This window comes from Drosophila santomea, chromosome 2R (genome assembly GCF_016746245.2).
Source record: "Drosophila santomea strain STO CAGO 1482 chromosome 2R, Prin_Dsan_1.1, whole genome shotgun sequence".
Classification (NCBI taxonomy): domain Eukaryota; kingdom Metazoa; phylum Arthropoda; class Insecta; order Diptera; family Drosophilidae; genus Drosophila; species Drosophila santomea.
Window position 1 is genome coordinate 19,020,613 of NC_053017.2, and position 11,736 is coordinate 19,032,348.

Below are 11,736 nucleotides of genomic sequence, written 5' to 3' on the forward strand. Positions count from 1 at the left end.
CGAATAATTGTAAATGAGTAATATATTACGATGATAATATGATTGATAATGCTTATGATGATAATGCTTATAAATACCTAACAAAATACCTTTTTTTATTAGACAAACTTACCTGAAACTGAAATCCAAATATTTTTAAGTTATATGGATAGCAAGCACTTTTTCAACGAAAATTTATTGCTAAATAAAACACAGAGTCCTTGTTCTTGATATTTAAAATATTATTTATGTTAAACGTTTCTCAGTTTAAAATGTCATATTTTTGTGTTTTGCAATATTAATTCTTGTTAATTTCATTTCTTTTATTACTTTTTGTTTGCAAAACTACACACGTACATATGATGTAAATATATTAGTCTGCATTGTAAAGCCTTTACATAATACATATATATATATATATAGAGGTGTATATAATATTTAATTCTCCTTTTAGATGTAAATTTTATTGAACCAAAAGTTTTTTCTTGCGTGGTACGGAACTCGATTGCGCTTAACGGCAATTTTCCAAATATATATATTTATTTATTTTTTGTGTTCTTTGTTCAACTCTAAAGTCTAATTAATACATATCAGTTGTGATTCTTTAGTTCTTTTCTTGTTAAACAGTTTTAACACAAAGTTGAAACTCACTACAAGAGACAGACAGAACGATCCGTTAAAATACGCAACTTACAACTCTTGTTTTATCTTTTTGCAATTTTCTTTTTATTGTATTTGTAGTGTAAATATGATTTTGACTTCTTTTTGGTTTTTTCTTTCTAGGAAAATATATGGTAGGTATATGTTTGTATGACACCATTTGCTTAGCTTAACATTAAGACAGAATAAAAAGAATCAGGAAAATATCTCATCTGGTATCGTTTTGCGTTTTATTGTGCTTATCTGTGTGTGTCGAGGGAATCATTGGATTGCTGTGGAAGTAATGGGTTAGGGGCGTTCGTCACGACATTGTTTCAATTCAATTCCCCAGCTCACAACTTGGGTTCGCTTCGATCTCTCGAGGATTGGATATAGTTATTCTGGACAGGGGAAACCTTTCAGTGGTGAAAACCCTATATAATCTACTTAGTGGTGTTGGACCGACTGTGAGCTTATCGCTCAACGATAACTTTCGTGGCCCTTTTATACATTTTTCATTAGATAATACATTACAAAATAATCTGTATAAATATCTGTGTGAACCCAAAAGGTGTATATAGATTTATTGGATTATTGATGTGGGTACTGCGCTTTGTGTTTCGGGGAATATGATCCAGTGTGAGTCGTTTGTTCGTTGTGTAATATACATGGCTATACATAGATAATGCTAATTGCTTGCTGAACAGTTTAGCTGGCACTAGACTTGAGTGGACTAAAAGTGAAATTAATAGTATCTCGGATAGTAAGTGTTTTGAACGCTTTGTGGTTCTATCGACATGTTTCGGAATTTGGAAAACTCCAGTATTTTCTTATTTCTTTCGTTTTTGGGACCAGTGAGAGATAAAATCCGAAGCATGCCTCAGATGGTTTTTTAATTTAGTCATAATTTAGCAAACATTTAATACAGGCATGCGTGTATGAGAGTTAAAACTAAACGCACATAATTGCAGTTTTTAGGCTAGACACAGAACATTCAGCGGAACCATCTGAAACTGCCGTGGATCGACTACATATATGTATATATACAGATCTATATAAGCTAGCAATTCATCGGGCTGCAGTTAATAACAAACGTAGAGTGTGGGGGCTAATACAGTTTACACAAGTGAGGGTCTAGTTAACGTAGCATATTAAATAAAATAATCACAATTTGATGCTGGTTTCTGCGAGTTTTTGAAACTCGCTTTAAATTAAAACTAGGGTTAGGTTTTCGGTTTCGATCAAGCCGCTGCTGCTGATGCTGCTTCTGCTGTTTCGTATCTCAATCTGAATCTGGTGGCTATGTGGTCATCGCCGCGTCGAGCAGGCCCAGCAAGTACATGCAGATCATCGAGACGAGGGTCAGGCTGAACACCATGGCGAACATGACGATGCACACGGGCCAGCATCAGTCCGTGGCTGTCTTTCGCATTATCTTTCTGGCGAAGCCGATGGCCGTATCTCAAAGAATCTCACAGCAGCGGCAATAGCGTGGTCGGTGGCCGCTGGTCACAGCCGGCGGCGTTCCGGGGGCAAAGTAGGCGTGCACCTTGATATTTGGTAGATGGTTCTGCGAGGGCATACATATTATATTATATCTCAATCGATCCCAATCGATAAAATGAATTGCTTTATCTTACCTTCAGCTTGCGTATGGCGGTGCGGGTGATAAGCTGACAGTCGAATAACTCGATGCGCTGCAGATTGTGGCAGGACACCAAATGCTCTAGCGTTCGATCGGTTATCAGGGGGCAGTTGTCTAGCTCCAGCACGGACAGAATTTCGGCAGCACAGCTGCCAGTGGTGAGGTGTCGAATACCATCGTCCGTAATCAGCTCACAATGCGAAAGGGTCTATGGAAAAGCCACGAGGTTAAATAGTGTTCATATATCACAGGCTGCCAATTAAGTCTACCAATTTCTCTAAGCTGGGACAGCCAGTGGCAAGATGAGCCAACGTTAGGTCTGTAATCTGGCTGCACTCCTCCAAGTCCATCCGCTCCAGATACTTGCAGTTTCGCCCCAGCGCCTGGAAGCCAATGTCCGTGAAGTTGCGACACCCAGACACCTCCAGGGTGTTCAGTAGCTGATTGTGCTGCGAGAGGGACAACAGAGTGAGATCGGTGAGGTCCGCGCACTTGGACACGCACAACTTCTGCAGCTTGTGGCAATTGGCGGCCAGTTGGCGAATCGATGAGTCTGTTATGGTCTGCGAAAAGCAAAGGATTGTGAAACCTTATTGTCATTTAAGTAGATAGTATGCACGTACCTCGCAGCTGTGTAGATTTAGCACCATTAAATCGGGACAGTATTTGGCCAGGCACATTATGGCATTGTCGTTTATTTGTTTACAACCTTTACTGCTGAATTTGCGCAGCTTGACGCAGCCACGAGCCAGCGCCTCCACACCGTTCTCGGAGATCAGGTGGCACCAGGACACGTTGATCTCCATGAGGTTCTGCGGGAACAACCCGATAAAGTATGCTTATTTCGTATGGGTTATTCAAGTAAACCTACTGGACAGCCATCGGATAAATACTTCAAGCTGTTGTCTGTTATGTTGGAGCACGAGTGCAAATTAATGGCCGTTAGCTTGGAGCAATACCTGCTGATGGACTGTGTGGATATATCGGTTATCTTCTTGCAATCCGACAGATCTAGGTGCTCGATATTGTGGCAGTGATTCGCTAGAGTTCTGAAATATCCAGTTTACTTGTTAGTATGCATTCACGAGTGGCTTGGCCAGCTACTTACCTTACGGACTGATCTCCCACCGACTGGCAGCCACGCAGCGACAGTGACTTGAGAAAACCGCGACATCGCTGCGATATGTTCTCAATCACTGGACCCTGTTTGTATTAAATGTATATTATTAATGAATATATAAAATAGGAGATGTTTATTTAATATTGATTTGGACTAATAATCAATATTGCACATGGCTTCCGCTAAGCATTAGATGCCCCAGGCTCACCTCGATATCACGTTGAAAGTCGAAAAGATTGATTTTCTGCCAGCTGGAACCGTCGAGGGCCAGCACGTTCCAATATTTGCATACCTGTGGCATGAAAAATTCATTAGTGGCGGTAAAACGGAACGCCCAAACTTGTCCTAGTTAATTTACCTGTGCACAGCGGCATAGTGAGACAACATCCAGATAGGAGAAGACACGCAGCAGTACCTCCTTTGGCAGTTGTTTGATTATCTCATCGTCCAGTTCGGTGGCGCCTAGGAATGTTTGCTGAAACGGACACAACATGGCGGATGAGTGATGGAATTTCAAATGGGCATTCAAATGTAGATTTCCATGGCTGTGAAGTTCGCAATCGGAGATGTGATGGCTAAACAAAATCAACTGACTGATTCCTCGAGTGGTCCCAAAATTATAACATCCATGAAAACCAATAAACTGAATTGAGTTCCGGAGCAAAAAACAAATTAATTAATGGAGGAATCGTGGGGCAAGATAGATAGATAGATAGATAGATAGATAGGGGAAAAGAGAGAGACGTAACGAATCGATCGGGTTTCTGAGTGGGTTTCTTTGAGCAATATGTACAAAATGCTGGATCAGATGATGTTGTACGACCGCTGAAGTGGGAGAAATGTCTTCGATGGTGGTAACGATAGGTGTTTGTTTGGCTTGATCTGGTTGTGATCATCTGTTTTTTCAGAATTTGTTTTTCTTACGGACTGATCCTCTGTCTGATCCTCTTGAGCGCTGTCGGTCATGTTTTTCCTTTGCTGGTCAGCCAGGCAAACCTCCGGCGTGGTCGAGGAGCTCAACGAGCAACTGTCGCTGCTGCTCTCCATGCTCTTGGGGTTAATGAGTACCGCTGGTAATGGGTTAATCACCGGCGTGGCACTGCCAAATGTGGCCGAACGCCAAATGGTGCTGCAGAAGCCGCTTATGATGTTGCTGCTGTGATTATTGTTGTTGCTGCTGCTAATGCTGCTGCTGCTGGGGGGTGGGCTTATATTGCTGCTGCTGCTGTTGCTGCCGCTGCTGCTGCTGCTGTGTTGCCTCGTGTTGCTGCCACCATTACCATTCAGTTGTAAGCTCGGATTGTGATTGCCGTTGTTGTTGCTGCGATCTGTGGCACTGCTGACGGCCGTGCTGTGCGTCTGACTGCTGCTGCCGCTGGCACCGCTGTTGCTGCTGAAACTGGCGCTGCCGCTGATGCTGCTGCTGCCGCTGGGCGGGCACAGCAGCTCGATGCTGCCGCCGGCGCCGCCACTGTTGCTACCGCTGCCACCATTGTTGCTGTTGTTGCTGGTGCCACTGGTGCCGCCGACCTCCATGACGCCCGTCTCGGCGTTGCTGGCAAACATACCCGGTTCTTATCTGCGTGCGCTGCTCCTCTGCCGATTCAATTAACTCTTCGGCACTCTCTCTTTATTTTCACAGCTGGCGCCGTGTGAACGCTCGATTAAATTATTCACAAATTGCGTCTTCAATACGTTGCTCCCGGCTTTTGAGCTCTTCAGCTTTTCGGCTTCTCGCCGGCGCTGCTCTGCTTATTTTTAAGTTTTATTATTTTTAAATCACTTACTGCAACAGGAACTGGTTGATTGGTCCGTAAATAAAACCAAAACAGCGTCGTTTTGCACGTGAAAAATAGAACAACAGTGGAATTTATTACGAGACTCTGCGACACAAAACAGAGTTTCAAACATCAAGGTTGCGGTCGTGCTTTAATTGAAATGCGCACCCAACTTTAAGCGGTTTTGGGGAGTCGGATCCCCACACCCCACCCTCACACCCCACACCCACCGCCACTCGGTGGCATTCAACTTAAATGAAAAGTCATCAAAGGCAATTTAAAAAAGGCAATCGATCGAACGTGTGACGAATTTGAGCGAACAAGAAATAAGTGTGGATATAAATAATAATGACAATTACACTGAGTTCAACTGATAACCGAAAGAAGCAACTAACTGGGGGGGAGGTATATTCCACTTTAGAACCGTTTTATTTCATTTTATAATAAGTAGCTAAAACAACTTTTAATTCAAAAATAAGTCTTAAAAGTGGCTTAAAAGCAAAATAGTTATTGCATATCAAGAAGAAGTATGAACAGGTCGATTATGAATATCTTTAGAGTATACATCTACTTAAGTTAACAATACCAATTCCATTCATTGTCAGAAGTACTGTAAATGGAACAACAATTACAGATGCGCTATGAACACAATACAAGTCAGTTATAAAATTGCTGTTTCCACAATTGTAAATGGCATTCATATGTATGAGATTCAAATAAAGCGATTGAAGGTCCAATAAATTATTGATTGCAACACGTCTTTGACCAGACTAGGAGTTGAAATAAATACATAGAAATATTCATATGCTTACATTCAATTATACCATTAAAGGATGACAAACTACCATCATTTTGTGACAAAAACACTTAAATAGCCCTGAATTCAATCAGGGCGAAGTATTGTATCTCAGATTTACAGTGGTGTGATGCAAAGCATGGTTTTGTTTAGGTATATTACTCAAGTATCCATAGTACTGGTTTAAAACTACGGTTTATTAAACTTCGCTACATGTGAGGTATATTTTGTATAAAATAGCATTTTTTTTTAACAAGGTTACGGGGCAGAAGTACTCTGAAAATATGGTTTCCCCTGAGGTATGGTTTCAACCACAGTTCTGTATCGGTTTAGAGGCGCTATATCTTTTGCACGTACTTATGCAAATTCAAGTGCAGCTGAGACCCCAAATAGTTTCAACTCAATTCGCTTTAAGTGATGGCAGCGAGAAGTGCAAGGCATTCCGCTTGATTGCTGCGTTTTGCATAGTTTATTATTTATTTGATCATGCAACACATGGCGTATACGTAATCAAGCCGAAACAGCTGACGGAAAGAAAAAAGAACACAAAATGGGTTGAAAAAGTGGGCGGTTGGTGCGTGTGGAAAAAAGTAAACAAATTAAAAATTCCCAGTCGGGCATTTACTTTCCAAGTGACCTCGAGCAAACACAAAACACACAAAAAGAGGAATAATGCATCTATAATATTTGTTCGTGTCTGTGTCGTTTGTTATGTATGTATATGTGAAGCCCACATGACAACAAATCTGGGCTGCATTTTATATAAGCCATGGCCGGGTCAGCTGGCTCACAAAAAGTTGAGAGTTGATAGCACTGACAGACAAGCGTGCTTCCGTTCTATATATTCACGGTACATAGTGTACAACTTATATACATACACACATATGTATGTATGTACATATGTATGTATGCACATGCACGTTGGCAAGGTCAGCGCATAGGGAAAACTGGGTCAGCATCCAAATCGGGTTGCACTCAATATGTCTTTTTTGTCGATAAATATAGAAATTCACAAGGGGTAAGCTCAAGAAGGCATTCGCAACACAAGGCGGTCTTTGAAAATGGTTGAAAGGAAACTCTAAGGCTGGCCAACAAAATACACACAGAACAGCTGATGAGGGGGAAAACCCAGGCGGAAAAGCCTAAAACAACTGGCATAGCAATGTGCACATCACAAAACACACTTTCAGTAACTTTGCCAGCAAATTTTGCACACAATTCGCCCTACCATTTGTTTATATTTTCAGCTGGGCTTGCGTGAAATAGATTTTCTTTCGATTTTTCCTCAGCTGCGAGAAAAAACCGTGTAAATGCAGAAACGCGAGACACGAAAAGCGAACGAGAGCTGCACTTTTCGCGAGACAACATCGATGACAACAGAGCGCCGAATGAGAACTGAGTGGAGAATCGAGAACGCATCGCCACCGAAGCTCCAGAAACAGCTGTCACACCGCACTCTCTCTCTCTTCCTCTCTCATTCTCTTTGTTGCAACGAGGGGGCGGGGCAATGCACCCACACAAAGGCCGTCAACAGAAAAAAAGCCAGCTAAAATATCTCAATGAGAGCGAATCTTCGGGCGAAAGAGAGAGTGTAATTGAGCAGGCAAAAGCAAAGAACTTTTGATGCCCTTGCCCACCTACTTGAACCTTAAGGCAGGGTCAATCGAAAAACGAAACTTACGTGTTTTATTTAGAAAATAAACAAAGGACCAACAAATTTGATGTAGTGGAACAATTTCCAGAACAGTTTTATTACTTTAAATGCCGTTTTATTACTACTAATTTCGCAAAAGAATTGTTTTTTCAAATAACAAAAAGACACAAAACAAGCACAGAGTATGTCAATCAAAGCGATAAAAACATCATACAATTAAAAGGATAATATTTAGCCAGATGTATCAGGATTATTTGTTAGGAAAGTTGTTGTTAAGAAAGATACTAGGCAACGAACCAAATGGTATCCGTCTGTTTATAGGGTATTGGCATTCCAAATCGAAACTATAAATCCCACGAGACTGCCTCTCATTTCCTTGGATTCCTCCCCATTCTCCGCGATTTCGTAAATCTGCAAGGGTTGCAATGCTGCCAGACTTTGTGGCAATGCTCGTCAGCTGTTTATCGGGCAATCTGTTTACTTTCGTTTGTTATTGGCTTTTGGGGTTTGGTTCTAGATAAGTAAAGTACTTAATGCCGAATACCAAGAATGGACAGTCAGTAAGCACCAAAATAAATAAGCAATTCGGGACGATTAAAGCATGGGAGAACGCAATTAAAATGAGTCTTCGTTTTCATTTTCGCTCTCTTCTTCCCAGCAATTAAGATTTCTCCACAGAAAGAAATATTGTATTGGAAATATTTAAAATGTACCCCGAAATTAAGACTACAACGTTGATAAGTTTACTTTAAGCCTGGGGCATCAGCAAACTATATCTTTCAGTGTCCAACAAATTGGTAAATTCTCATGAGCTCATGAGCTTTGTTTTCTGTTTGCTGTTTACTTTGTACTGCACTTGGCGAAGAATTTCCAATTTGTCAGAAGTCCTCACTTCTCCACTGGTCATTACTCGAGTTTGGTGGCTGGCTGTGGGGGTTTTTGGGGGGGCTAATACTGGGGGGTCTGTTGTCAGCGAGTTTATTGCACTTTTGTCGCAAGAAAAACATACATATAACTTTCGAGGGAGGGTGAGACATTAGCCACTTACACTTTTAAAGGCTGGGCAAACTCCCTGACGCTCCGACAAAGGCGATGACTCCTGTTTTCTTCCTCTCCATATTCCTTATTCCTGACTTCAAACGAAGGACAAAGAACCCGCCTTGCCATAAAAATAAACGAGATGCAGTCTATTTTATTGGTGGCTCTGCGGCAGCCGGGGAAACTGAAGTGACTGACTAACTGTCTGGACGGGCAAACAAACGAAGCAGCAACAGCGCGCCCTGAGCTCGGAAAATCAGGGAAGGAAACCCCCTGGCCAACCAACAAAGCCAAATAATTTTCCTTCACTTCCTCGCTTGCATTTAAATTATAGATATCTATAAGATCCGGTTTGAGTGGAATAAAAAAAGCTTTAAACTCACTTTCGCTGTGATATGAAGTAATTTGGATATTTAAATACAAAAAACCCCTCATATAAATGGCATAAAAAGCTATATTATTAGGGTTGATTATTAATTTAAAACCAACTAACTCAATTCTCAAGAACTAATTCAGCAAATACATATTGATGAAACGTGGAGGAAGAATCAGACTTTATTGCTCTTTGCTGATTTCTTATCGTCCACTTGAAAGTCTGTTGAGATTCCAGGGGTTTTGACGTAAAGGAATTAAAACTAAACAAGGAAATGAAATGTGAAATGGTTGAGGTCAAAAACCCCCTTCAAAAGTTGTTGCTTAAACGTCACAAAGGAACCAACAAGAAGGAAAAAGCAAACCTAAAGATTCGAAGTCGCTTATTTGTTTTAACAATACGATATTAAAATATTCAACAAACAATATAAAATATTGAAAAAAAACTGAAAAAAGAAATTAAAAATAAGCGAGCACTGACAAAAAAACTTTATTTACTGTAATTACTGTATTATCTATAACAAAGTTAGGAGTGGGATGTTTAGAATACAATAATAGATGTATCCCAAGTATACAAAATTATAAATATATTTTAAATATAGAAAAATCTGTAGATATCTTAGGATCACAGCAAAAAATACCCCAAAAACCAAAGAACTGCGAGTTTTTACGATCGGATCGTAAACCTGCTGGATTACTTACGTCGAATCGATGATGATTTCGTCCCGAATTGGTCATTTTACGTGTGGATATATCCAGAGATCCAGATCCGAATCCAGAAATGCAGTTACTCCCCCACTCTTTATCCGCTTCCTTTCCCTTTCGCTCGCTTCTCGGTTCTTACTCTCCCACGCTCTTCGATCTTCTTTGTTGTTGCGCTCTCCTTGTGCAAGCGAACTTGTGAGTGCAAGTGTGCGAGTGTCCGTGTGAGCGTGAGGAAATTATGCGTCGTCTTCTACTATTGTTGTTCTTCTTCCTCTTCCTCCTTCTCGTTTTTCGCACTGTCCACCGTTTGTTTGTTGTTGTTTTTGCTGCTGCTGCTGCTGGTAGTTCTTTGTTCTGATTGCGTTGTAATTGTTGATTGCACTCAATCGACGCAGTTATTGCTCCTGTTGTATTGGTTCGTTCTGCCAGTTGTTGTTTTTGTTGCGAAGAGAATAATGATATCGGTGTTTTCTGTTATTGATGTTTGTAGTTATTATGATTATGTTTTGCCTACATCACAAGAAATCTCAGTAAACTGCATTTGGTGCAGCTACCCCGATATTGGCATTATAAAAACAAAAAACAACGACAAATCAACGACTCTCTGCGTAATGCGTAAATACGTTTTTCCCGTTCTTGCATCTTTTTCGCCGTTGAGTTTGTGCAAGTATTCGCTTGCCCGTTCACCGCGATCTTCTAGTTTTGCCTGCTTTTTTCCCGTTTTTATGTAATTTGTATTGCAATATTGCACTACCGACGAAAGGAGAGAGCACAAAAACACAAAAAATATTGTGTGTGACCGTTCGACGCAAGCAAAATATTACGCAGATGTAGCGCAATCAGCCGTTAGTGTGACTGCATTATTGTTTTTGAAAAGTTTCGATACAAAGCTGTTCAAAATGTTAGAAGAAGTATCTTCCATTTAAAAACATTCCTATTTCATTTTAAAATAAGTTCGACAAAGGATTTTTAGTACCATCCCGAGAGTACTGAAATTTCAATAGGAACTGTAGTGAACTGGTTCACCACATATTCTCACCAGTCTGGCAGCTCTATCAGCTGTTCACCTGATTTTATAATTCTGCACGCCGCTTATTTCGTGTTTTTCTGCTTTATTGCTTGGAATTTACCAAACACAAGGATTTAAATCGAGATGTGGCCAATTGTAATGGCTCTAATAAGGCGCAACGCCGTTTACATCACGTTACCAATAGCCGGCGTTGTGGGTTTTATTGGCTATAATATCGAAAGTTGGATATCTGACAAATACACTCCATACAGTCGTGAGTTTTTGAATTGCGAAATGGAATTTTGTAGCTAAAGAAACTTATATATCTCAAATCTCCAACAGCATCCATACAAGAGTTACGCGCTAAACGATTGACAGAAGAAAGTTTGAACACAGATGCCGCTAATGTGGAGAAATTACGACTTAGTAGTCCAGTACTCGAACGCAACCTTTCCCCGTCGCTGCAGCCCAAGGCCTAAAGACATACCATGATTTGTTATCAAAATTAGAAAGTTGTTATCATTAAAAAAAAAAAAAAGATACGCCAAAAAATTTACTCGAACTAATCGTTTCATCCCTTGCGGGGATCGAACCCGCGACCTTTGGATTAGAAGTCCAACGCGCTATCCTCTGCGCCAAAGGGACAGGTGGAGGACGGCTTTCCAATGACTCATAGAAGCTAAGGGGAGTTTTGCAATTGCAAAACGGATAAAACAGCTTTCATTCATCTTTTATTATTCAGAAAGTACATAAAGTAATCCATCGATGCCTGGTATAAGCGTTAAGAACAACTGTTGTTCTCGATGTAGAACATTTGGGGGTTGAAGTTCTCGTTAGCCGGTGTTCTAACATAGCCTCGGTGGCGCAGTTGGCAGCGCGTAAGTCTCATAATCTTAAGGTCGTGAGTTCGAGCCTCACCCGGGGCATGTAATCTTTTTTATTTTTTTTGTTCCTTTTTTGAATAATTTTGAGGCAGGATTATTTTGTTCTTAATTTCATTC

At 40.7% G+C, this 11,736-nt stretch overlaps 2 protein-coding genes and 2 non-coding genes across 6 annotated transcripts; 2 read left to right on the top strand and 2 right to left on the bottom strand.

Annotated features, from left to right (window-relative positions):
- Nucleotides 1-843: 843 nt before the first annotated feature.
- On the bottom strand, nucleotides 844-10,531 carry LOC120445119 (F-box/LRR-repeat protein 20). Of its 3 annotated transcripts, XM_039625265.2 has the most exons (11): nucleotides 10,241-10,531; nucleotides 9,724-10,148; nucleotides 4,308-5,181; nucleotides 3,742-3,858; nucleotides 3,592-3,675; nucleotides 3,372-3,466; nucleotides 3,135-3,312; nucleotides 2,887-3,075; nucleotides 2,533-2,826; nucleotides 2,259-2,471; nucleotides 844-2,188 (listed from the first exon to the last, which is right to left on the bottom strand). In XM_039625265.2, the coding sequence occupies exons 3-11, from the start codon at nucleotides 4,947-4,949 to the stop codon at nucleotides 2,081-2,083; spliced, it is 1,920 nt and encodes a 639-aa protein (XP_039481199.1). In that variant the 5' UTR covers nucleotides 4,950-5,181; nucleotides 9,724-10,148; nucleotides 10,241-10,531; the 3' UTR covers nucleotides 844-2,080. The 3 variants fall into 3 exon arrangements, with proteins under 3 accessions (XP_039481199.1, XP_039481200.1, XP_039481201.1); XM_039625266.2 differs by lacking the exon at nucleotides 4,308-5,181 and having other exon boundaries at nucleotides 9,724-10,524; XM_039625267.2 differs by lacking the exons at nucleotides 4,308-5,181; nucleotides 9,724-10,148; nucleotides 10,241-10,531 and adding an exon at nucleotides 7,186-7,583.
- Nucleotides 10,532-10,780: 249 nt separating this feature from the next.
- Nucleotides 10,781-11,281, top strand: LOC120445549 (small integral membrane protein 12-A). Its single transcript, XM_039626021.2, has 2 exons — nucleotides 10,781-11,009; nucleotides 11,078-11,281. Exons 1-2 carry the CDS (start codon nucleotides 10,880-10,882, stop codon nucleotides 11,212-11,214), a joined length of 267 nt encoding a protein of 88 aa, XP_039481955.1. The 5' UTR covers nucleotides 10,781-10,879; the 3' UTR covers nucleotides 11,215-11,281.
- Nucleotides 11,282-11,307: 26 nt separating this feature from the next.
- Nucleotides 11,308-11,380, bottom strand: Trnar-ucu. The gene has a single exon. It is a non-coding gene; the product is annotated as a tRNA-Arg (tRNA).
- Nucleotides 11,381-11,588: 208 nt separating this feature from the next.
- Nucleotides 11,589-11,661, top strand: Trnam-cau. Its single transcript has one exon. It is a non-coding gene; the product is annotated as a tRNA-Met (tRNA).
- Nucleotides 11,662-11,736: the final 75 nt, after the last annotated feature.

Coding starts and splice junctions, on each gene's coding strand:
- LOC120445549 (XM_039626021.2), top strand. CDS start 10,880: ATGTGGCCAATTGTAATGGCTCTAATAAGGCGCAACGCCGTTTACATC. Junction 11,010..11,077: donor CAAATACACTCCATACAGTC/GTGAGTTTTTGA, acceptor AATCTCCAACAG/CATCCATACAAGAGTTACGC.
- LOC120445119 (XM_039625265.2), bottom strand. CDS start 4,949: ATGTTTGCCAGCAACGCCGAGACGGGCGTCATGGAGGTCGGCGGCACC. Junction 2,827..2,886: donor TAAATCTACACAGCTGCGAG/GTACGTGCATAC, acceptor TGCTTTTCGCAG/ACCATAACAGACTCATCGAT. Junction 2,472..2,532: donor GTCCCAGCTTAGAGAAATTG/GTAGACTTAATT, acceptor GCTTTTCCATAG/ACCCTTTCGCATTGTGAGCT.